At 42.2% G+C, this 27,165-nt stretch overlaps 1 protein-coding gene across 2 annotated transcripts; it reads right to left on the bottom strand.

The window, feature by feature from the left end:
• Positions 1 to 10,271: 10,271 nt before the first annotated feature.
• Positions 10,272 to 25,935, bottom strand: LOC121551232 (somatostatin receptor type 2). 2 transcript variants are annotated; one of them, XM_041863788.2, is made up of 3 exons: positions 25,457 to 25,935; positions 14,840 to 15,611; positions 10,272 to 13,971 (listed from the first exon to the last, which is right to left on the bottom strand). In XM_041863788.2, the coding sequence occupies exons 2-3, from the start codon at positions 15,548 to 15,550 to the stop codon at positions 13,561 to 13,563; spliced, it is 1,122 nt and encodes a 373-aa protein (XP_041719722.1). In that variant the 5' UTR covers positions 15,551 to 15,611; positions 25,457 to 25,935; the 3' UTR covers positions 10,272 to 13,560. The 2 variants fall into 2 exon arrangements, with proteins under 2 accessions (XP_041719722.1, XP_045066846.1); XM_045210911.1 differs by lacking the exon at positions 25,457 to 25,935 and having other exon boundaries at positions 14,840 to 16,000.
• Positions 25,936 to 27,165: the final 1,230 nt, after the last annotated feature.

Here is a 27,165-nt window from a genome sequence, read left to right as displayed (position 1 = left end):
TGTGGGAAAATGTATACCACATTGATACCACAACACTTTGGGTCTGGTTCAGCTGCTCGGTAAACAAACAAGTAAAAAAAAAAATATATATATATATATATATATATCCTCTGGTCTGCTACAGATTAGTCCATTATTGAACCCTGAGCCAGAACAGATGGGGGGTCGAAGAACAGAGAAATTGCACGTTTTAAATGGTCGCACCACCAAGGCTTCCGATGCATCATGGTGTTCTGAGAGAAGAGCGCCACTCAGAGGTCATTCAGTAATGCAGCCCTAACGTATGAGGAGGTGAGAGGAGAGAGACATTCTGTTTCAGTGATTAAACTCGGAACAAAACTTTTTTCTCTTTAATATAACACTCTCTGTCACCATTGCCTGATTTATTCACAGTTTCAAATCTATTCACTCTTTTAGCACTAGTGTAGTGTGCAGTCGCATGGTGTTGAATGACACAACGTTTGGAAGAAACGCGTTTTGTAGAAATGATTGTCAGATAGATTGAATAGCTGACACCATTTCCTATTCTACCTGCAATGCTCAGTGTTTCACGTCCCTGAATACATCCCTGTAGGTACACCACTAACACAGAGACAGAAGATGGAGAACTGCCTGCCACAGATGGAGAACTGCCTGCCACAGATGGAGAACTGCCTGCCACAGATGGAGAACTGCCTGCCACAGATGGAGAACTGCCTGCCACAGATGGAGAACTGCCTGCCACAATTGGAGAGCTGCCTGCCACAGATGGAGAGCTGCCTGCCACAGATGGAGAACTGCCTGCCACAGATGGAGAACTGCCTGCCACAGATGGAGAACTGCCTGCCACAGATGGAGAACTGCCTGCCACAATTGGAGAGCTGCCTGCCACAGATGGAGAACTGCCTGCCACAATTGGAGAGCTGCCTGCCACAGATGGAGAGCTGCCTGCCACAGATGGAGAGCTGCCTGCCACAGATGGAGAACTGCCTGCCACAGATGGAGAACTGCCTGCCACAGATGGAGAGCTGCCTGCCACAGATGGAGAGCTGCCTGCCACAGATGGAGAGCTGCCTGCCACAGATGGAGAGCTGCCTGCCACAGATGGAGAACCGCCTGCCACAGATGGAGAACCGCCTGCCACAGATGGAGAACTGTGATGCATGGTGTATACTAGCTGGCTGTATCATAGTTTCCCCGAAGCCCTCTATAGTAGATTAAAGATGTGTTAAAGGTTTTCTGTCATTTCAGCCAGTCGTTTTGAAAGTAGCGCTCACGAGCGAAAACATATCCTCAAAGTGTACACAATTGTGTACGTCATCCATTTCGTATAATAAGTTACGTCGTGCAATTTGTATGATATGTTACGAATTTGTATGCGCTTAAGATCCTGTTCAATCTCTTAAGATGCATTATGCATACTAGCTTGTTTCTCTTGCTGTATCATTCTGTTTCCCTGAAGCCCTCCATAGTAGATTAAGTGACTTGTTCCAATAGATCCTAGTGGAGTCAATAACCTCATGGTAGTGTTAGGAAATGTCAGTTTAGATGGCATATTATGCCTTACCCCATTCTCTGGTCTTGCAGTCTAAGAATTGAGCACTCCCACACTTTGGGTGATGTTTCCACTGTTTGGGTGATGTTTGGCTGAGGCCGCTGTATGTGGTCTCACAGGTAGAGTACAACAGGTCTAAATAAATGAATGGGACTCCATTCACCCTACCCGGAAACCCGCCTAATGTATGTTTTATTGACCGTAGACTACAAGACCGGAGGTTAGACTGCAGTACTACTGCAGTAGCTAGCTATACTTTCAATGCTACTGAGGCAATCTTTGTTTGGAGTTGATTAAAGGAAGTGTGTGGCTAACCTACAGTCTTTGGTTCCGGACTTTAGGATGCCATGTGGTGATGGGCGCTTGGTGTGCTTCTGCATGGATACTGGATGGTCTAATGTGGGACTCGAGTCACTTGATGGACCTTTGTGTACCCTGTCCATTGAGTTGGCTTTTTAGTCCAGGACAAGGGCTGTGTGTGCGGGAAACCGCCCCTCCCCTAAACTTTCCGATAGTAACTGGTTTCCAATCATTATTACCTAGATGATGGAAGACAGTAGGAGTACAGGCCTTGGTATGGTATGGAATGATCTGGTTATGTCTGCAATTGGTGTATCCCTCAGTGGTCGATTCAGAAATCACAAGGTTTGAGTGGGAAAAGACACCATGGAGAATGTCATCACTGTTTCATATAGTAGCGTCTTTTCACCACAGAGGGGCACTGTTTCACTGTATGCTACTGGGTCCTCCTAATAGGGGGACGATGTGACTATTCTGTTATTGAATTTTCTAGATTTAGATTTTTGGATTCTTAATCCATACTAAAATCTCTTACACTTACTGAAGTCAGGAGTTAGGCCTACTATGTACATCATTACGATTGACAATGTGGTAAGGAGAGCAACTATTAAGTCTTTCATGAAGAAGCACACACACATGCAACTGCAATATGTTTTTATAAGCAAACAAAGGAACAATATTTCCAAGGAACAGCAATAAAATTAACAATGCTAAGTATATTTTTTGTACAAAAGCAAGATATAATGGCAAAATGGAATCAGAAAGAGAAAAGGCCCCTGAGCATTACTAATTCCTTGTACAGAGGCAAACAAACAAACCCTTCAGCAACAGTTGAGAAGAGTGGAGTAGGTAGAAGTTGTCCCTAACCACTGATACAGGGTCAGATCTTTTCTCCCTTGGTGTAATGATTGAGGGTAGGTGATACGGTGTCCATATTAGGAAGCTGCCCTAATATGGACAGGAACCGGTCCTAATATGGACACCATAAGGTAATCAACCATCATCATCCGTAGTAGCCAGCAACTTCTATCTACAGAGAAAAATAGTAGTAATGAACACAGATGGTGAATGGAGGCTATTGAGTTGCCCTTTATATCACAATAACGATTTGGCTAGCTATTTGCAACAGTTCTACCACAGCCTGAAACGTTGTATAGCTGACTCTATACTGGATAACATATCAATTTACATCAGCACTCGTAGGATGTGTAGTCATTGTTCCCCATTCTGTAAGGTCTACAGACAATGTAGCCAAGCTAGGGTGCCTTGGTTGGATGAAGATGTACCACTGTCCTAACATATTACCCACTGCAGGTTGCACTTGTAAACGAACAACACCATGTAATATTGTAATCTCAAATGAAGTATAATAAGCATGAGAAATCTACAAAACATGTTGTTTTTTAAGCTAAGGTCAGATTTGAAATTAGTAAAAAGAAACATGGAAAAAGTTGACGAAAAATCTGTATCACTAAGCAAAGATACAGTGCCCACTCATCATAGAGGTTGAAGCCAGATTATGGAGCCTGTGCTCTCCTTCACACATAACAGTATTGGGAACCACTGCTATGTCAATTGCAAATAAAATGTTATGGAATACAAAATGTAAGGACAATCCAATACATATGTTTATATAATGGTTCTTTCTACCTGTTGATGTAGCTGTGGACAGATCTGTATATGCTTAAGCCAACTCCTCTAACTTGTTGTCATGTACGGCATGGCAAGACAACATTGAGTGTCAGAGGGGTTGGCAAAAATGCATGCATATCTGGAACAGGCTATTGATGCTGTGCAGATCAAAGGCTGTGTTTACACAGTCACCCCAATTCTGATATTTTTTTCACTAATTGGTCTTATGACCAATCAGATCAGCTCTGAAAAATATCTGATGTGAAAAGATCTGATGTGATTTGTCAAAAGACCAATTAGTGGAACAAAAGATCAGAATTGGACTGCCTGTGTAAACACAGCCAAAGAAATCCTTTAAATGTAATCAATTATTAATTGTTCTAATTACTAATATTATGGTGCAGATGTGCCTCATGTCACTGTTCTGTGGTTTGAGTGTATTCTTTACCCAGAAGTATGACGCAATTGCCTTGTTACTACAGTATGTATCAATCTTTCTTGGGGCCATTTTGTCCTCCTGGTCACTGTTGCTGTGCTTATCAGAGTTGGTGATCAGAGAGTTTTGTTTATTAGAATGCAGGTTTATGAAAAGAGGTGTCACTAACTGAGATCAGGGTTATGTTCATTAGGGAATGCAATGGAAAACTTTTAAAAACGTGGTCAGACAATGGCTAAGAGTCTCTAGCTGTGTTATTTCCATCTATTTCACCGGAAAGTTTATAGGTACACTAGTCTAGTACCGGGTCAGACCCCCAGTTGCCTCCAGAACAGTCTACATTTTCTGGGGCAATCTACAAGGTGTCAGAAACGTTTCACAGAGATGTTGGTCCATGCTGAGGCGATGACATCACACATTTGCTGCAGATTGGACCGCGGTACATTAATACTGTGAACAGCCCGTTCCATCTCATCCCAATGATGCTCTATTGGGTTCAGGTCTGGGAACTGCGCAGGCCACTCAAGTAAACTGAACTCACTGTCATGTTCCAGGCAATGTTTTTCCACTCCTCAATTGTCCAGTGTTGGTGATCGCATGCCCACTGGAGCCGCTTCTTCTTGTTTTAAGCTGATAGGAGTGGAACCCGGTGTGGTCGTCTTCTGCAATAGCCCATTTGTGACAAGGACGACGAGTTGTGCGTTCCGAGATGCCGTTCTGCACAGCACTGTTGTACTGCGCCGTTATTTGCCTGTTTGCTGCCCACCTGTTAGCTTGCACGATTCTTGACATTCTCCTTCAACCTCTCATCAACGAGCTGTTTTCGGCCGCAGGACTGCCACTGACTGGATGTTTTTTGTTTGTCACACCATTCTCGGTAAACCCTAGACACTGTCGTGCGTGAAAAGCCCAGGAGGCCGGCCGTTTCTGATATACTGGAACCGGTGCGTCTGGGACCGACGATCATACCACGCTGAAAGTCGCTTAGGTCACTCGTTTTGCCCATTCTAACGTTCAATCAAATAGTAACTGAATGCCTCTGTGCCTGTCTTTCTGTTTTAGATAGCAAGCCATGGCACGTGAACGGGGTGGTGTACCTAATAAACTAGCCAGTGTGTTTGTGTGTGTGTGTGTGTGTGTGTGTGTATGTATATATATATATATATATATATATATATATATATATATATATATATATACATACACATCAAAACGATGACATAACACATATGGAATCATGTAGTAACCAAAAAAGTCTTGAATATATCCAAATATATTTTATATTTCAGATTCTTCAAATAGCCACTCTTCGCCTTGATGACAGCTTTGCACACTCTTGGCATTCTCTCAACCAGCTTCACTTGGAATGCTTTTCCAACAGTCTTGAAGGAGTTCCCACATATGCTGAGCACTTGTTGGCTGCTTTTCCTTCACTCTGCGGTCCAGCTCATCCCAAACCATCTCAATTGGGTTGAGGTCAGGTGATTGTGGAGGCCAGGTCATCTGATGAAGCACTCCATCACTCTCCTTCTTGGTCAAATAGCCCTTAAACAGCCTGGAGGTGTGTTGGGTCATTGTCATGTTGAAAAACAAATGATAGTCCCACTATGCCCAAACCAGATGGGATGGCGTATCGCTGCAGAATGCTGTGGTAGCCATGCTGGTTAAGTGTGCCTTGAATTCTAAATAAATCACTGACAGTGTCACCAGCAAAGCACCCCCACACCATCACACCTCCTCATCCATGCTTCACTGTGGGAACCACACATGCGGAGATCATCCGTTCACCTACTCTGCGTCTCACAAAGACTCATCAGACCAAAGGACAGATTTCCACCAGTCTAATGTCCATTGCTCGTGTTTCTTGGCCCAAGCAAGTCTCTTCTTATTATTGGTGTCCTGTAGTAGTGGTTTCTTTGCAGCAATTTGACCATGAAGGTCTGATTCACACAGTCTCCTCTGAACAGTTGATGTTGAGATGTGTCTGTTACTTGAACTCTGTGAAGCATTTACAGTGGGGGAAAAAAGTATTTAGTCAGCCACCAATTGTGCAAGTTCTCCCACTTAAAAAGATGAGAGAGGCCTGTAATTTTCATCATAGGTACACGTCAACTATGACAGACAAATTGGGGAAAAAAATCCAGAAAATCACATTGTAGGATTTTTAATGAATTTATTTGCAAATTATGGTGGAAAATAAGTATTTGGTCACCTACAAACAAGCAAGATTTCTGGCTCTCACAGACCTGTAACTTCTTCTTTAAGAGGCTCCTCTGTCCTCCACTCGTTACCTGTATTAATGGCACCTGTTTGAACTTGTTATCAGTATAAAAGACACCTGTCCACAACCTCAAACAGTCACACTCCAAACTCCACTATGGCCAAGACCAAAGAGCTGTCAAAGGACACCAGAAACAAAATTGTAGACCTGCACCAGGCTGGGAAGACTGAATCTGCAATAGGTAAGCAGCTTGGTTTGAAGAAATCAACTGTGGGAGCAATTATTAGGAAATGGAAGACATACAAGACCACTGATAATCTCCCTCGATCTGGGGCTCCACGCAAGATCTCACCCCGTGGGGTCAAAATGATCAAGAACGGTGAGCAAAAATCCCAGAACCACACGGGGGGACCTAGTGAATGACCTGCAGAGAGCTGGGACCAAAGTAACAAAGCCTACCATCAGTAACACACTACGCCGCCAGGGACTCAAATCCTGCAGTGCCAGACGTGTCCCCCTGCTTAAGCCAGTACATGTCCAGGCCCGTCTGAAGTTTGCTAGAGTGCATTTGGATGATCCAGAAGAGGATTGGGAGAATGTCATATGGTCAGATGAAACCAAAATATAACTTTTTGGTAAAAACTCAACTCGTCGTGTTTGGAGGACAAAGAATGCTGAGTTGCATCCAAAGAACACCATACCTACTGTGACGCATGGGGGTGAAAACATCATGCTTTGGGGCTGTTTTTCTGCAAAGGGACCAGGACGACTGATCCGTGTAAAGGAAAGAATGAATGGGGCCATGTATCGTGAGATTTTGAGTGAAAACCTCCTTCCATCAGCAAGGGCATTGAAGATGAAACGTGGCTGGGTCTTTCAGCATGACAATGATCCCAAACACACCGCCCGGGCAACGAAGGAGTGGCTTCGTAAGAAGCATTTCAAGGTCCTGGAGTGGCCTAGCCAGTCTCCAGATCTCAACCCCATAGAAAATCTTTGGAGGGAGTTGAAAGTCCGTGTTGCCCAGCGACAGCCCCAAAACATCACTGCTCTACAGGAGATCTGCATGGAGGAATGGGCCAAAATACCAGCAACAGTGTGTGAAAACCTTTTGAAGTATTGAGAAACTTTTGTTATTGACCAAATACTTATTTTCCACCATAATTTGCAAATAAATTCATAAAAAATCATACAATGTGATTTTCTGGATTTTTCTTTTCTCATTTTGTCTGTCATTGTTGACGTGTACCTATGATGAAAATTACAGGCCTCTCTCATCTTTTTAAGTGGGAGAACTTGCACAATTGGTGGCTGACTAAATACTTTTTTTCCCACTGTATTTGGCCTGCAATTTCTGAGGCTGGTAACTTATCCTCTGCAGCAGAGGTAACTCTGGGTCTTCCTTTCCTGTGGCGGTCCTCATTAGAGCCAATTTCATCAAAGCGCTTGATGGTTTTTGCGACTGCACTTGAAGAAACGTTCAAAGTTCTTGAAATTGTCCGTATTGACTGACCTTCATGTCTTAAAGTAATGATGGACTGTCATTTCTCTTTGCTTATTTGAGCTGTTCTTGCCATAATATGGACTTGGTCTTTTACCAAATAGGGCTATCTTGTGTATACCACCCCTACCTTGTCACAACACAACTGATTGGCTCAAACGCGTTAAGAAGGAAAGAAATTCCACAAATTAACTTTAAGAAGGCACACCTGTTAATTGAAATGCATTCCAGGTGACTACCTCATGAAGCTGTTTGAGAGAATGCCAAGAGGCAAGGGGTCAAGGCAAAGGATGGCTACTTTGAAGAATCTAAAATCTAAAATATATTTTGATTTGTTTAACACTTTTTTGGTTACTACATGATTCCATATGTGTTATTTCATAGTTTTGATGTCTTCACTATTATTCTACAATGTAGAAAATAGTAAAAATAAAGAAAAACCCTGGAATGAGTAGGTGTGTCAACTTTTGACTGGTACTGTATATATAAAATCAAAAGAACCTGCCAGAACTTGTCAGTGAAATGTGTTTGAGTTTAATGTTATTTGCAACAGGCATCATGTGTCTTCAGGACAGATAACATTTACATTTTACGTTTTAGTCATTTAGCAGACGCTCTTATCCAGAGCGACTTACAGTTAGTGAATTATATATATATATATATATTTTTTTATACTGGCCCCCCGTGGGAATCGAACCCACAACCCTGGCGTTGCAAACGCCATGCTCTATCAACTGAGCTACATCCCTGCCGGCCATTCCCTCCCCTACCCTGGACGACGCTGGGCCAATTGTGCGCCGCCCATGAGTCTCCCGGTCGCGGCCGGCTGCGACAGAGTCTGGATTCGAACCAGGATCTCTAGTGGCACAGTTAGCACTGCGATGCGGCGCCTTAGACCACTCATACTGTTAGCTTCTCTTGTTCAGGAGACAGGCTGGAGGATGGGATGCTGAGGCCTAGGGGTAGCATTCCCACAAAACACATACACACTCATACAGTACATATGGCAGACGAACACACAAACATGTAAAGTGGCTTGCAAAAGTATTCACCCCCCTTGCCATTTTTCATATTTTGTTGCCTTACAACCTGGAATTAAAATTGTATTTTTTGGGGGGGGTTGTATCATTTGATTTACACAACATGCCACTTTGAAGATGCAAAATATTTTTTGGGGTGAAACAAACAAGAAATAAGACAAAAAAACAGAACTTGAGCGTGCATAACTATTCACCCCCCCCCAAAGTCAATACTTTGTAGAGCCACCTTTTGCAGCAATTACAGCTGCAAGTCTCTTGGGGTATGTCTCTATAAGCTTGGCACATCTAGCCACTGGGATTTTTGCCCATTCTTCAAGGCAAAACTACTCCAGCTCCTTCAAGTTGGATGGGTTCCGCTGGTGTACATTAATCTTTGTCAGACCATAATTGGATTGAGGTCTGGGCTTTGACTAGGCCATTACAAGACATTTAAATATTTCCCCTTAAACCACTCGAGTGTTGCTTTAGCAGTATGCTTAGGGTCATTGTCCTGCTGGAAGGTGAACCTCCGTCCCAGTCTCAAATCTCTGGAAGACTGAAACAGGTTTCCCTCAAGAATGTCCCTGTATTTAGCGCCATCCATCATTCCTTCAATTCTGACCAGTTTCCCAGTCCCTGCCGATGAAAAACATCTCCACAGCATGATGCTGCCACCACCATGCTTCACTGTGGGGATGGTGTTCTCGGGGTGATGACAGGTGTTGGGTTTGCGCCAGACATAGCGTTTTCCTTGATGGCCAAAAAGCTCAATTTTAGTCTCATCTGACTAGAGTACCTTCTTCCATATGTTTGGGGAGTCTCCCACATGCCTTTTGGCGAACACCAAAGGTGTTTGCTTATTTTTTTCTTTAAGCAATGCCTTTTTTTCTGGACACTCTTCTGTAAAGCCCAGCTCTGTGGAGTGTATGGTTTAAAGTGGTCCTATGGACAGATACTCCAATCTCCGCTGTGGAGCTTTGCAGCTCCTTCAGGGTTATCTTTGGTCTCTTTGTTGCCTCTCTGATTAATGCCCTCCTTGCCTGGTCTGTGAGTTTTGGTGGGCGGCCCTCTCTTGGCAGGTTTGTTGTGGTGCCATATTCTTTCCATTTTTTTATAATGGATTTAATGGGGCTCTGTGGGATGTTCAAAGTTTCTGATATGTTTTATAACCCAACCCTGATCTGTACTTCTCCACAACTTTGTCCCTGACCTGTTTGGAGAGAGCTCCTTGGTCTTCATGGTGCCGCTTGCTTGGTGGTGCCCCTTGCTTAGTGGTGTTGCAGACTCTGGGGCCTTTCAGAACAGGTGTGTATATATACTGAGATCATGTGACAGATCATGTGACACTAATATTGCACACAGGTGGACTTTATTTAACTAATTATGTGACTTCTGAAGGTAATTGGTTGCACCAGATCTTATTTAGGGGCTTCATAGCACAGGGGGTGAATACATATGCACGCACCACTTCTCCGTAATATATTTTTTTAAACAAGTTATTTTTTTTCATTTCACTTCACCAATTTCGACTATTTTGTGTATGTCCATTACATGAAATCCAAATAAAAGTCAATTTAAATTACAGGTTGTAATGCAACAATAGGAAAAACGCCAAGGGGTATGAATTATTTTGCAAGGCACTGTATGGCCACAAAACACACACACACACACACACAGGAGTGTGGCGCCAGAGCCTGAACAGGGGACAAACTAAGACAAATTGGGCAGCATGTCTGTGACTAACTTCGGGTCAGGTGACCCTTTATGCAAGACGAGAAGGATGTGTACTGACTGTTTAAGCTAGATCTACAGTATAGTACACTCTACACACTACTGTATAGGGCATAGATCCACAGGTTATACCTGTGAGATTTAGAGAGTAGGGGAAGGGAGTGATGATGATAATGGGGTGTAGAAGGAACACACCTGCACCCCTTTGAGGGTACGATGTGTTCTAGCCCTTCTCAAATTCACATTGCTCAGACTGGATGCCTCAGCGTGACCTCTGACCTCCCAAAGCGAGGGCACATTGCTCACAGAGTTTAAAAAGCTAGATGGTGCATATCCTATCCTTGCCATTGATCGCTTCTGTGACCGTATAGGCATTGGGCAGTGTCGTTAATTGACTGCTATCCCCATTTCAAAAGTCAATTTTCACTGTTTGTGTTTTGAATGGTCATAAAGCCAATGTTGATGATTTTCTGTTATCTGCAGTGCTGGAATGTTTGCTCAGGAGTATATGATTCATTGTATGATCCCTCCTACTTACCTGGATGGAACTCTCTGGTCCCTCTTTAACCCATAGCCAGTTGACTACTTTAAAATGTTGCATGGCATCAGTCTTTTGTCCCAAATGCATCCCCTAGCTTTTCTAACTCTGTGACAACCCACTGGGCACAGACATCAATTCAACGTCTATTCCACGTTGCTTCCATGTCATTTCATTGAAATGACATGGAAACAACGTGATTTGAACCAGTATGTGCCCAGTGGGAATGCTCCATATGCCAGCGTGCCAGAGTTGACCTCTCAGAAAGAGTATGGGGTATGTGGGTGATTGTCCTGCCCTAGGTAGCCTGGGATGAGCTCAGCATCTCAAACACGACATGACTCAGCAAGCCTGAAGACCAGCTATAAAACTTGGGTCAAATGCAGGTCAAACAGCTGCCAAACTATAAATGAATCCATGATGCGGTAGAGCTTTATCGGTGTTTGTAGCATGACCTGCAGTGTTTTTGAAGTCTGCCATTTTGAATTGTAACTGATCAAACTGGATTTCTTCTTTGGGCTTTGAAGCAATGTTGCTTGATTGATAAACAGATTAGAGCTGCTTAATTTACAGCAATGAAGACCACTACAGTATTCAATACCAGCTGAAGCAAAGACGGGTCTTTCTTGGACATTATTCTGTACATAATAGCAACAGTTTATGGATGACGTGAAACATGACAAGGGATGGTTTAAAATAGGACTGGAGAATAGTGATTGAAAAATGCATTGTCTTTGCTATCTAAACTATCAAACAGTTCTATTCAGCTTGGATGAAACATTTATTAAATTATTCTCAACCACGACACGACAATGTTGACTTGACAATTACGGCACACATTGAGTCTATACAGTCTAGCAGCGGTTTGGTTAGTGATTAGCTTTGGTCGATGCCATGCTAATGCCATCAATATAACAACATTTCAGCATTCATCTCTGTAGTAAAACTCTACGCTTTTCCTGATTATGTGACCTGACAAAGAAACACTCTGGGCTAGAATAATAATTTGGGCCCTGAGTTTCTCCAGATGAGGTCACTTGGTTCCCATACTTCTTCTAATCATGGCCTTGGACTGAATGCTGTATCAAATAAAACACTGTGGACAGTACACACACACTCACTCTCTCTCTCTCTCACGTACACATACACACACACACACAGAGAGAGAGAGAGAGAGAGAGAGAGAGAGAGAGAGAGAGAGAGAGAGAGAGAGAAACGGTTCAATTATACAGTGAGGGTGCATTCACAGTTATTGGGAGACTTCATACAGTCACTCATCATTCAGTAGGTCGTGTGATTCCAACTCTGTAACTCTGTTCAGCTGTAGGTCCATGACTCACTGCTGACTATTTTTCCACAGCAAATGTGTCTTGCTGAGCCTAAAAAAAGAAGCACTAAGGTCAACCATAATGTTAAACCGACTTTACGGTGTCCATATTTGGACAGCAGCAGTCTCAGCAGGACTTGTGCCAGCGACTTAGCCATGTGGGATATCATGTGTTTTTATATCATTTCAAAGTAGTCCCAACATCTCTACTGTTCCTCCTCTCTCTGTAGAAAGTAATTAGACAACCGAACCACACCTTGGTGTAGTGATCCAGAGGTGATGTGGTCTTCTGCTCACGGTTGTGTTAAGTAATACAGTATCTGAGCATAGAGGCATGTTACTAAATCCACATTCTGCAGAGCCCACCATTTTGGACACACAATCTTTGTAAACAGACAATTTGCACACGGTGAGTCTGCTATAGTCCTAGTCTCACTTTGGCATACTTCTTACGTCCTAGTCTGGTGTTTACTCGGCTACAGGACAACGTGACAAAGACAAAGATGGAGGTTCACCCTGCTAGTGTAAACGTATGTAAAGGGAATCCTTGATTTCCATGGTTAAGTCTCATCTGATGTCAATCAGTAACTGTAAGTAACGGTCTGGGACTTATTAATCAGGACACAACATGGCAAAATGTTCTGCAGCAGAAAACAAATGTTTCTTATTGGACAAGTTCAGGTAGCACTTCCCGGTTTCAGTCCCTTTCTTCCTTTTGGGGCCTAATGAACACAACCCTGTTCTGGTCCTCATGTGATCCTGTCACTGTCCACTCCTTCCCAGTGTCAATACACTCAGTACTCGTCTTCAGCTTTCCACCCAAACAGAGAGCAAAGTCACAGCTACAGCTAGTATTATCTCCTTTATGACTATATTACAATTGATGGGTTTTACCACCAGGAAAACCCACTGTCATATCATTGTATGTCTTTTTAGAAAGTAAAGAGAGAGGTTGTAAACAGAAATATGAGACATGAAGAGGGTGATAACAGCCGTTGAGGAGCAGACACCATGAGGGCTTAGTTCCTTTGGCCTTTTTTCACCTCATCCACGGGGGAAGAGAATGCTTACAGAATATCACACTATGAGATCAACTACAATCACTCTCCCTACATGAGTTGTTCATAGGGCATGATAACAGGTCAGGATGATCAATTCCATCTGCAGAAACATGTGTGTTTGTTTCTGTGCGTTTGTGTGCATGCATGTGTTTTGTTTGTGTTTTTGTTTGTGTGTGATGAGCTTGTGAGGGAGCTTTGATGTGAAATCAAAGATGTCTGTATAGATCACACATAAGGGGATGTGTTAGTGTAAACAAACATCAAATGCTGGTCTGCAGGTCTCCATTGAGCAGCGTGCTTTGAGTCTCCGTGGGGTCATTCATCATACGAGACTTGTCCTGCTTGCTATCGCTGCGCTCAATCACATCCAGCCCGCCCACCTTCTTCCGACACAGAACGTTCTGGAAGCTCTTCTTGAAGTTCTCTGACAGGAACGCGTAAAGGATGGGGTTGGCACACGAGTTGGCGTAACCCAGGACCACCACGAAGGCAAAGGTGCTCCTCAGGAAGGGCGTGGTGGAGATGGTTCCTGTCACCGAAGTCACATTGAAGACATAGAAGGGCAGCCAGCAGAAGACGAACACGGCAACCACGATGGACACCATGCGGGTCACCTTCCTCTCCGAGCGCTTCCTCTTAGTGGACCCGACACGGATCCCTGAGGACTTCACCTAAAAAATAATAGATTTTATTTGTATAGCTTTAAAAAATAGGTAAATATTAGGGGACCCGACACGGATCCCTGAGAACTTCACTTTGATAGTAGTAATAATTAAAGATTTGATCTGTATAGCCCACTTTAAAATATAGGTAAATATAGCTACATCTCAAGGCACTTCACCACACAGGCAAAAACAAAAGAAGAAAACAATAGATTAAAGTAGACACACCCTGCTACCATGACAACATACAATAGGGCACAACAATTTAGTCATCTTAAAATGAAAATAAAAGTATAGAAAGACGACAGTAGTCTTGGAGTTGTCAGTCTCATCTATGTAGGTCAGCCTCTGTCTCAGCAGGAGTTGTATCAGTAGCATGTTGACACTGAGGCTGTCCTAATATGGACACCGTAGTGGTGGCAGAACGGTGTAAAACAAGTATGACCTTGATGGTGATGGTGAGGTAACAGGAAGATGACCATGAGACTGACCTTGATGGTGATGGTGAGGTAACAGGAAGATGACCATGAGACTGACCTTGATGGTGAGGTAACAGGCAGATGACCATGAGACTGACCTTGATGGTGATGGTGAGGTAACAGGCAGATGACCATGAGACTGACCTTGATGGTGAGGTAACAGGCAGATGACCATGAGACTGACCTTGATGGTAATGGTGAGGTAACAGGCAGATGACCATGAGACTGACCTTGATGGTGAGGTAACAGGCAGATGTCCATGAGACTGACCTTGATGATGAGGTAACAGGCAGATGACCATGAGACTGACCTTGATGATGATGAGAAGGTAACACAGGCAGATGACCATGAGACTGACCGTGATGGTGATGTAACAGGCAGATGACCATGAGACTGACCTTGATGATGATGAGAAGGTAACACAGGCAGATGACCATGAGCGGGAGGAAGAAACCCAGGACGAAGGTGTAGAACATGAAGGCGGTGTAGTAGGCCTCCTCGGGCTCTGGCCACACGATGGTACAGAAGCAACTATTGTGCTTGGTGATTAAACCGCTGTAGATAATGATGGGCAGGTTGACCAGGAGCGACACCCCCCACACCGCCAGGTTGATGGTCTTGGCCATACGTGGTTTACGCCACTTGGTGGACCGGATGGGGTGCACCACGGCCAGGTAGCGGTCGATGCTCATGACCATAAGGCAGAAGATGGAGGTGAACTGGTTGAGTGAGTCCACTGTCATGACCACGCGGCACAGCACCGCACCAAACGGCCAGTGGACCAGCGCCAGCTGAATGGCGATGAACGGTAACCCCAACATGAACAGAACATCTGCAACCGCCAAATTCATGATGTAAATATTCGTGACCGTCTTCATCTTGGCGTAGCGCAGGATGACGTAGATCACCAGGGCATTGCCGCAGAGACCGATACCACACACCAGGAAGTAGAGGAAGGTGATGACCATGGTGCTGGTCTGGTTGAACGTGTTGTCACCAGTATAGGTACCATTGGGTTCCGTTGACTCGTTGACCAGAATAAAGCTGTCGTACATCAGGGGTTCTTCGGTTATGTTGGGGAGCGAGGAGGGGAACACCCAGGAGTCCATGGCGGCTCTGGTTCCTCAATGTCTCTCAGATATCCAAGGAGCTTTGACTATGACATCCCACCTGCATGGATGGAAGAAAAGAACAGAATCAATGTGGTGTCTCTCTGTCTCTCAGTCGCTCTCTCTAGGGAACAAACATTTTTGAAAGGCCTCCCAAAACATAACAGCACACAGTTATGGAATATGAATGTACATTTACTCTCTGTCCCCCTCCCCCCTCAGATTTAGAGTTTCATTAGGAACAATCTTCATTTTTTTGGTCCCTAATGAACCTCAAAGATCATTGCAGTTCTTGTTTTTCTAAGTTGAGGTGCCTTGGGGTAAATTGTTTTGGATTTTCAAGTCCCTCCGTTTAACACCCTTTTTGTCCAAGCTGCGTTTAAACACGTTTGATAATATTTGTTTATTATATTAGCAATAACTAGTGGTGGGAAAAGTACCCAATTGTCATACTTGACGATACCTTAATAGAATATGACTCAAGTAAAAGTGAAAGTCACCCAGTAAAATATTACTTGAGTAAAAGCCTAAAAGTATTTAGTTTTAAATATACTTCAGTTTCAAACGTAAATGTAATCTCTCAAATATACTTAAGTATCAAAAGTATGTCATTTTAAATTCCTTATATTATTAAACAGGCACCATTTTATTTTTTTCTTCTTCTGGAGAACCAGGGGCACACTCCAACACAGACATCATTTACAAACAAAGCATGTGTCTTTAGTGAGTCTGCCAGATCAGAGGCAGTAGGGATGACCAGGGATGTTCTCTTGATAAGTGAGTGAATTGGACATTTTTTCTGTCCTGCTAAGCATTCAAAATGTAATGAGTACTTTTGGGTGTCAGGGAAAATGTATGGAGTAAAAATGACATTATTTTCTTTAGGAATGTAGTTAAGTAAAAGTTGTCAAAAATATAAATAGTAAAGTACAGATAACAAAAAAACGACTTGAGTAGTGCTTTTAAGTAGTTTTACTTAAGTACTTTACACCACTGGCTATAACAACATGAAGACTATTATGACTGTCTACAAATGCTTATGTGTAAACTGTAGCATAACTAGAAGTGACTGTCTTTCCAGACAATGCAGGTAAGTCTGCCCCCCTCAGCTCTGAGGATGGCACATGCTGCTGACTTAATTTATTAGGATTTTAATAAGTGTGCCACGCTTGTGCTGTTGCAATAAAACCATGCTCATCCTAGACTACATTAATAATAACCTGGCTCAAACCATGAAGAGATGGGATGGCTTTGTGGTCCTCTGTAGCTCAGCTGGTAGAGCACGGCGCTTGTAACGCCAAGGTAGTGGGTTCGATCCCCGGGACCACCCATACACAAAAAAAAATGTATGCACGCATGACTGTAAGTCGCTTTGGATAAAAGCGTCTGCTAAATGGCATATTATTATTATTATTATTATTTTGAAACCACACAGGCAGACCTGGTTTAAATACTATTTTAAATTATTTTAAATACTTTACCTGGGCTTGATTGAGCTTGCCTGGTGTAATGGAACCAATGAAATAGTCCCAGAACTGGAAACCCCACCCATCTGGCACTCCAGACGGACTCAAACACTCAAAGTATTCGAAAGAACACATACTATTTGAACCCAGGTCTGGCACACAGGGCAACTTGCTCTCCCCTACCTCCCATGCATTGGGTATATATTTACTAATGTCCTTATGTAACTTGGTAACCACTGGGTAACCTGTGTTGTAAGTCGCTCTGGATAAGAGCGTCTGCTAAATGACGTAAATGTAAAATGTAAATGTTGCAATCACACTCCAGACCATTGGTTCCTGGGGCCTCGTTTGTAAACCCTGCATACATACAAAATATAACCCAAAATGTGCATGCGCCAGTTTTCACGCAAAAGTTGGCATTTATAAAAGTTTTACATGATGTGAGAATGTGCTCACCCCAAAAACTTTAGACCATGCGTACTCACATCTGCTAGTGGTTTAAATATTATATTGCACGCTGGCAAGTAAGCATCGTGTGCAAATGGGGGATATGATGAAAAGCTTATTCATAAAAAAACACAGGAAAACGTATTAACAAGAATGCAGCCATTTGCCATTGGTGAGAAGAGCGAAAATCAGTGTTTTATTTAAATCTAAAATAATTAGACATAGGAATCTTGTTCCTATTATTTTATTTTCAAAACCATTGCCGAATAAATTCCTCACCTTTTCTGTCCGTGATGGGTTCATATTCCCGAAGGAGCCATAGCCTATAACAAATTACCATGCGCATCTCTCATTTAATTGGACCTAGTAGCCTAGTAAATACATGGATGTGCTATATGTAGGCTATTTCAAGTTTTGCAATATCAGCGAGGTTTATAATACCGGTATACAGTCGAATTTAACAGTTGAACAGTTTATGTTTTACATTGAAGTAGGCCTATGTATGCTACTGTAAGTTAAAAAATATATATATATCCTGCCCTAGACAATGTTTCAGAATTTGCAGGCAGTCCATCATATTTAGGTTGGGTTGGGGGGAAAGTCGATGCTAAACATTGTTCACAACTATTTGCCATTGTTTTCTTCCAGAAACGGACACAGTCATTTTCCAGATATAGCATAAATTAGGCCTACTGCTAAAGATTAAAGTGTTTTGCCAACACAGTAAATAGACCAGTAGCTTTATATAACATCGGTATGGGTAGGATACAGTATTGATGTGCGATAGGAGCGTGACATCGTTGCCTATTTAATCTCAGAGCCTATATTGATAAACTAAATATTGAACAACAATTCGTCATCTGCATGCTGTGGCCTAATGCCAATAGTTCCAAATTATACAGCAAATAAAGGATGTTATTGTCTCTATAAAAGGTGAATGGAGGGCGTCTTCCAGGCAGAGTTTTAATGCTCGTTCACACGTGCACAGTTTTATGACAGGTCTGATTCATAACTGGAAACATGCTATGTATGGCTTGCGCCAAGTTTATAAATCTCCATATTTCTGTAAGTGCACAAACTTTTCAGAAATGGCGCACGCAGAAATTGAGTGTGAAATTTACGTAACGTTATAAATGAGGCCCCTGGTCCTAGAGGTGTCTGTTGAGAGAGAGACTCTTGGTTGGCTGGTTCAGCCACAGCCTCTGTCTACAGTCAGCCTGTGGTAATCAGTACTGGGTAAGCCCCATGATCTTCGAAAATCGATGGGGATAGACCCATATCCTGTCCACAAATGCATAGGCATCATGCTCCATTAACGCCCATTAACCGAGGGCACATGTCCCCTGATTTGTATCCCATTTGTGATAAAACATACAGTGCCTTCAGAAAGTATGTTTGGTCACTGGCCTACACACAATACCCCATAATGTCAAAGTGGAATTTGTTTCGATCTTTTTTTTAAAATTACTATTACAAATGAAAGCTCAAATGTCTTGAGTCAATAAGTATTCAACCCCTTTGTTATGGCAAGCCTAAATAAGTTCAGGAGTAAACATTTGCTTAACAAGTCACATAATAAGTTGCATGGACTCACTATGTGTGCAATACAGTGTTTAATATGATTTTTTAATCACTACCTCATCTCTGTACCCCCATACAATTATCTGCAAGGTCCCTCAGTCGAACAGTGGATTTCAAACACAGATTCAACCACAAAGCCAAGGGAAGTTTTCCAATGCCTCGCAAAGAAGGGCACCTATTGATAGATGGGTGGGGGGAAAAAAGCAGACATTGAATATTCCTTTGAGGATAGTGAAGTTACTAATTACACTTTGGATGGTGTATCAATACACCCAGTCAATACAAAGATACAAACAAAGCCTTCCTAACTCAGTTGCCAGAGAGGAAGAAAACTGCTCAGGGATTTCAGCATCAGGCCAATGGTGATTTTAAAACAGTTACAGAGTTTAATGGCTATGATAGGAGAAAACTGAGGATGGATCACCAACATTGTAGTTACCAACATAACACATCACTGAGTAAAACTTCACATTTTCAAGCATGGTGGTGGCTGCATCATGTTGTGGGTATGCTTGTCATCGGCAAGGACAAGATTTCTTTAGGATAAAAAGAAACAGAATAGAGCTAACCACAGGCAAAAAATCCTAGTGGAAAACCTATAGGCCAAATACACACTGGAGATGCTTATCAAGATGACATTGAATGTTCCTGAGTGGCCTAGTTACATTTTTGACTTAAATTGGCTTTAAAATCTATGGCAAGACTTGAAAATGGCTGTCTAGCAATGATCAACAACCAACTTCACAGAGCTTTAAGAATTTAAAAAAGAATAATATGCAAATATTGAACAATCCAGGTGTGCAAAGCTCTTAGAGACTTACCCAGAAAGACTCACAGCTGTAATCGCTGCCAAAGGTGATTCTAACATGGATTGAATACTTATCTAATCAAGATATACAGTACCAGTCAAAGGTTTGGACATACCTACTCATTCAAGGGTTTTTCTTTATTTTTTGCTATTTTCTACATTGTAGAATAATAGTGAAGACTTCAAAACCATGAAATAACACATATGGAATCATGTAGTAACCAAAAAAGTGTTTAAAAAATCAAAATATATATTATATTTGAGATTCTGCAAATAGCCACCCTTTGCCTTGATGACAGCTTTGCACACTCTTGGCAGTCTCTCAACCAGCTTCACCTGAAATGCTTTTCTAACAGTTTCTACATATGCTTTTCCTTCACTCTGCCGTCCGACTCATCCCAAACCATCTCAATTTGGTTGAGGTCGGGGGATTGTGGAGGCCAGGTCATCTGATGCAGCACTCCATCACTCTCCTTCTTGGTAAAATAGCCCTTACACAGCCTGGAGGTGTGTTGGGTCATTGTCCTGTTGAAAAACAAATGATTGTCCCACTATGCCCAAACCAGATGGGATAGCGTAACGCTGCAGAATGCTGTGGTAGCCATTCTGGTTAAGGGTAATCATCACCAAAGCACCCCCTCACCATAACACCTCATCCTCCATGCTTTACGGTGGGAACTACACATGCGGAGATCATCCGTTCACCCACACCGCGTCTCACAATGACAATGCGGTTGGAACCAAAAATCTCAAATTTGGACTCCAGACTAAAGGACAATTTTCCACCGGTCTAATGTCTATTGCTTATGTTTCTTGACCCAAGTAGGTCTCTTTTTCTTATTGGTGTCCTGTAGTAGTGGTTTCTTTGCAGCAATTCGACCATGAAGGCCTGATTCACACATTCCCCTCTGAACAGTTGATGTTGAGATGTCTATGTGACTTGAATTCTGTGAAGCATTTATTTGGGCTGCAATTTCTGAGGCTGGTAACTCTAATGAACATTTCCTCTGCAGCAGAGGTAACTCTGGGTCTTCCATTCCTGTGGCGGTCCTCATGAGAGCCAGTTTCATCATAGTGCTTGATGGTTTTTGCGACTGCACTTGAAGAAACTTTAAAAGTTATTGAAATGTAACGTATTGACTGTCCTTCATGTCTTAAAGTAATGATGGACTGTCGTTTCTCTTTGCTTATTTGAGCTGTTCTTGCCATAATATGGACTTGGTCTTTTACCAAATCTTCTGTATACCCCCCCCCCTACCTTGTCACAACACAACTGATTGGCTCAAACGCATTAAGAAGGAAAGAAATTCCACAAATGAACTTTTAAGAAGGCACACCTGTTAATTGAAATGCATTCCAGGTGACTACCTCATGAAGCTGGTTGAGAGAATGCCAAGAGTGTGCAAAGCTGTCATCAAGGCAAAGGGTGGCTATTTGAAGAATCTAAAATCTAAAATATATTTTGATTTGTTTAACACTTTTTTGGTTACCTCATGATTCCATATGTGTTATTTCATAGTTTTGATGTCTTCGCTATTATTCTACAATGTAAGAAATAGTAAAAATAAAGAAAAACCCTTGAATGAGTAGGTGTGTCCAAACTTTTGACTGGTAGTGTATGTTAGTGTTTTATTTTTCATATATGTTTTTTATTTATTTTTATTTTTTACAAATTGTAGAAATGTTCTTCCACTTTGACATTACAGAATATTTTGTGTAGATCATTGACCAAAAATGACAATTAAATCCATTCTAATCCCACTTTGTAACACAACAAAATCAAGGAGTTTGAATACTTTCCGAAGGCACTGTCCATGACATCTCTGCAGGAGGGTCCAGCTGTTTATGCACTCAGTCTTTGGTTTCACAGCATGTTGGGTACTTTTTTCACTATTCAGCCATAAAAGCCCTTATCAAATGTAATCACATAGCAGATTAAAAGATGTAACAGTAGGGTCCTGGTGTGTGTTTTGAGAGCTCCGCTGGGAATTCTCTCTCCTTTTAAATACAATATAGAACAGCTTAAGTTCTGCCTTTTATCTGAAGTCAAAGTATAGGTTTCCTTCTAGCTTATGCTGTCATGTCTACTAGACTAGCACACTGCAACACACACACACACACACACACACACCCATACACACACGTATGCACATACACATTCGCATGTATGCACTCACACACACACTGAGCTACACCCACCATAGGGAAATCATTCAGTCAACTCCCCAGTCACAGCCCCCTTCCTGAGAACTGCTTGTCCTTCACTTGATACTAGACTATATTCTTCCCTCAGTAAATAACAACCCAAAGGTTACTCCTCTCCACTGTTATAGAAAACATGTATTTATTAGGGGGTGGGAATTAATGCAAATTAGTATGTAAATTATTCCTGCCTAAGTAATTGAAAGAAAGAAAGGACCGCGGCACCTCAATCAGTGAGCCGTGACAGATTCAAATTGGAGTGTCGGTCGGTGTCAGCACACAGTGAGAGGAATGCCCCCTGCCAACCTGAGATAATATCAATATCATAACATGTTTCATTATGCCAATTTGTCATTGCACCTCCTGCACAATGAAAGCTGCCAGTTGTTTGAGATATGGGTATTGTTGTGCTAAATAAGCAACACCAGATACGAGGGAGGGGTGTGTGGGATGTTGAAAACAAAACAGTCAAACAGATGATGACATTGCCTATGCCATGTGTCCATGTGTGCTTCCCAAATAACACCTTATTCCCTTTATGGTGCACTACTTTTGACCTGGGCCCATAAGGTGTCCACTGCCCATAGGGTGTTATTTGGGGCGCAGACCATTGGCTAGATTCTATCAGATCCACACTAGCTGACACCCACATAGCGGTTGTTTGGCGGTGTCAGTAGTGGAACTGAATTAGAGCTGTCAAATCCACAAGCGGCTCCCGGCATTATACCGAAAGCATTATACCTAAAACGACAGTCGCATTACGAGAAATCCAGCCTTGTTCGAACACCTCGATTAGGCTGATAGAAATCCTCATTATGTTGTTTAATGAAAAGCTAGCTCGTCACCTACCGTGCCAGGGATAAAGAGAGTAGCCTAACAACTGAAACGGTTTATATCAATGCACCAAATTCACAACACTGCTATACACTGAGTGTACAAAACATTAGGAACACCTGTTCTTTCCATGACATAGACTGACCAGGTGAATCCAGGTGAAAGCTATGATCCCTTATTGATGTCACTTGTTAAATCCACTTCAGTCAGTGTAGCTGAAGGGGAGGAGGCAGGTTAAATAAGGATGTTTAAGCCTTGAGACAATTGAGACATGGGTGAATGGGCAAGACAAAATATTTAAGTGCCTTTGAATGGGGTATGGTAGTAGGTGCCAGGCGCACTGGTTTGAGTGTGTCAAGAACTGCAACTGCAACGATGCTGGGTTTTCATGCTCAACAATTTCCTGTGTGTATCAAGAATGGTCCACCACCCAAAGGACATCCAGCCAACTGACACAACTGTGGGAAGCATTGGAGTCAACATGGGCCAGCATCCCTGTAGAATGCTTTCGACACCTTGTAGAGTCCATGCCCCGCTGAATTGAGGCTGTTCTGAGGGCAAAAGGGGGGTGCAACTCAATATTAGGAAGGTGTTCCTAATGTTTTGTACACTCAGTGCAATTACCTAATCATATTCTGCATCCCAAATTGCACCCTATTACCTACATAGTGTAATACTTTTGACCAGGGCCCATGGGGAATAGGGTGCCATTTGAGATTAACAGATGCATGATGTAACATGTTTGCTCCATGCTTACATGTACAATTTTGGACTCGTTGAAATGGAATCGTTGGGTTGACGTTGGCTACTGAACTATTAATAGATGCACTGTACAGTATGTATTGAATGCAACATTGAGCAATCGGTCAACAAGTGGTTCAGTCTCAGTAGTCTGGATCTAAGCCTAGTGTTAGAATTGAAATATAATATAATTAAATAAAATACATTTAAATAGAATTAAATAGAATAGAATATAGAGAAGAAAAGACTAGAAGACCTCCCGTGGGCTGTTAAGGAACCTGATTCATTGTAATGCCAGATTACTCCCCTCTGTCTTTTCAGGCACTGCCTCAATAGAATACACAACCTTTTGGCTGATCAGGCACCTGATAGAAAAACGGGCTGAAATACGGAATGCTAATACAGCTGTCTGTGTCTGTCTAGAGGTCATTGGCGCGGAAAACTGTGAGGACCCAGTCGATACAATGTTGCAAGTTCGCTAGCGAAACCTCATGACAGACAGAGAGAGAGAGACAGGCGGGGTAGAGAAATGAATGCGATTGAATTAACCTGAACCGAACTGTTACTGTTTAAACCATGACGGGGTGTTCGTTTCATTTGGAATTAGCTTTTATTTTCATATTTACCACTATAGCAGTAAAAAATTGCATTTTAAACAAATAGGAGAATGATTCAATTAGAGTCCCCCCGCCAAAGTTGGACATTTGTTTCATTTAGGGGAGCTCATGTCTCATTCAAGGACATAAGGAGGTATGAGATTTTGGGTAAGGCCCTGCGATAGACTAGCGTCCTGTCCAGGGGGTTACTCAAGCTGCCTCATGCTACAGAAACAGGAGATAGGCTCTTGCTACAAGACGTTCCGGGCCAGCTCGCACAAATCAAGACTGGCTTAATGCTTTACAGTGTGTTGATTTAGAATAGAATAACATAGAATAGACCACCCGTGGGCTGATCCTGCACCTGATAGATTGCAATCTTGTTCCGCAAAATTACCCCTGTGTCTCTTCAGGCTCAATGCTTTACATTGCTTTGGTTTAGAATAGAATAGAATAGGTCTCTGTTCAGGCACCTGATAGGTTGTCTACCTTGTTCTGCCAGTTTACAGACCTTTCTCTTCACTGGCTGGGTCAATGCTTTACAGTGCTTTGATTTAGAATAGACCACAAGTGCTGTTCAGGCACTACCCGACAGATTGCTACCTTGTTCAGACACACAGTGACTCTGTCACAAACCTTTGGCCCACTGATTTAAAGGGCTGTGTGGGAAATCTGGAGTTGAAGATAAGGAGCTACTCATCTGTTTGTTCATGCAGCAACAGACCATGTGAGCCAATGATCCATAAATTCAAATTCACGTTTCAGATGTGATCACAGAGAGGGGTCAGGGATTGAAACCATCAATACTTAAATATGCGCAAATTCTTTTCATGGCACCCAAGTTAAAAATGTCATTCGATCAGGAAATTGAAGTGCGTTGTTATCATGCCTGAAAGAGTTAATGCAATGATAGTCGTCTGATAAAATAGTGTCATAAATCACTCAGTCTATGAATGTGACAAGACATTAGAAAAAACTAAGTAGACTATAGTGATAGTGTGATTTGAAGCTTAAATATTAAATACATATTTCAATAACATCAACACGCATGATTTCCATTGTGTTTTTCTTTACCATGATTACTGAATAAAAATTATAGCCTCGAATATTTTTCCATACACCTAAACTGACAGAAAATGTCAGTTTGAAAATTAATGGCATGTGTCAATGAATTTTAAGACCCGATATAACATGACATTTTGATAATGACACATTTCTATATTTTCCTTACCTTTAAAATCGATAAAATATCATCCAATGTAAAACTTTATTCCGTTTGTCTGAGTTCACTGGGTCTTCATTTCCCACCATGAAACCTTCTCAAACAACTCTCCAATACGTTCAGCCGAAACGAGGTTTGACAGCTCTCTGTCGTTTGAATTCACCTTTGAAAATAACCAACCTTTGATAATTTGCCATCATGCTGAAATAAGTTGTAAAAAAAGAGCGAGACCATTGAAAATAAGTCTACGCAAGAAAATAAATAACTGTAGGTGCCACGACTATGTGGCTCTGGCTACATGGTAAAGTGCGCACAGAGAATGCCTTGAGTGAAAAGGGCTGGATTGAGCAGAGATGCGGAGCGCGCGCAGCTTTTATTAGCTACTCACAGTTTGTAATGACAGACACCGGGTAGAGACCTCATACAGAGCTGTTGCTACTGCTTGCTACTGTTCTCCAGCCCAACACACAGATGGATTTAATGGTCCGTTATTTCCCTGTTCCTTCTCCGTTTCCTCCCATAAAAAAAAGAAAATGCATGCGGTAACCTCGTTGTCACCAGGCTATTACGTTAGGACTGAGCGAGCAGTCCTGAGCCAGCAGTCTTCTCGTAGTGACGAGAAGATAAAGGTGGTTAAGTGCTGAGGCCTTGTTTACCTCCGGTCTACATTTGAGTTGTGAGATTAAAAATAATGACTGGAAACTGTCATAATTGATTGATTATAGGTCAAGAGATCATCAAGTAAATCTATTGACCAAATCTATTGAAAATGTTTTTTATTTTTATTTTAGCTTTATTTAACTAGGCAAGTCAGTTAAGAACACATTCTTATTTACAATGATGGCCTACACCGGCCAAACCCGGACGACGACCTATGGGACTCCCAATCACGGCAGGTTGTGATACAGGGGGTCCAGTATGAAAATGTATGCACTCACTAACTGTAAGTCCCTCTGGATAAGAGCGTCTGCTAAATGACTAAAATGTAAATGTAATACAGCCTGGAATCGAACCAGGGTGTCTGTAGTGACGTCTTCTGAGATGCAGTGCCTTAGACCGCTGCGCCACTCGGGAGCAAATAATGTTAGCATAATTATTAGACGTAAATTATGCCAGATACCTCTTGTATTTTTGTGTACAGCCTATATCAAACATACTGTTAATTGGACCCGGATTGTGAAAGTAGCCAACCAGTGAGGTAGGGGAGAGGACATGAGACACCGTACCAGCTACACACATAGCTTTGAGTGGACGAGACCCAAGTGATTCACACAGTGACCCTTTCCCCTTCTGGTCATCGACAGCTTCCAAACACAAAGAAAGACTAAACAACATGCCCCAGACAGACAAGTATTATCTTTGGCATAAAAAGAACAGCAAACACTGTTCTGCATGCCTTCATGCTGACCTGCAGCACTCTCATAGACTATTGTGCAGACCTGGGTTCAAATACTATTCGAAATCATTAAAAATACTTTAGGGCTTGATTAAGCTTGCCTGACACAATGGAACCAATACAAAGTCCCCCAAAATGCAAAAAAAAGAAGAGAAAAGCTAAGTGTTCAAAATATTTCTAATAGTATTTGAACCCTGGTATGAAACTGTGTGGAACAATAATGATTGTGTAACAGATTACACTACCATGTCCTTTCCTCTAATACTTCTTAGACCAGGGTGAAGAGTCAAATGTGGGTCCTAAATGGCACCCTATTCCCATA

Source organism: Coregonus clupeaformis, chromosome 35 (genome assembly GCF_020615455.1).
Source record: "Coregonus clupeaformis isolate EN_2021a chromosome 35, ASM2061545v1, whole genome shotgun sequence".
Taxonomy (NCBI): domain Eukaryota; kingdom Metazoa; phylum Chordata; class Actinopteri; order Salmoniformes; family Salmonidae; genus Coregonus; species Coregonus clupeaformis.
This window is presented reverse-complemented; position numbering and strand designations above follow the sequence as displayed.

What these genes read in the sequence shown, in the direction of transcription:
- LOC121551232 (XM_041863788.2), bottom strand. Translation starts at nt 15,550, where the DNA reads ATGGACTCCTGGGTGTTCCCCTCCTCGCTCCCCAACATAACCGAAGAA. An exon ending in ACCTTCTCATCATCATCAAG is followed by an intron (nt 13,972 to 14,839) that starts GTCAGTCTCATG and finishes ATTATTTTTTAG; the next exon opens with GTGAAGTCCTCAGGGATCCG.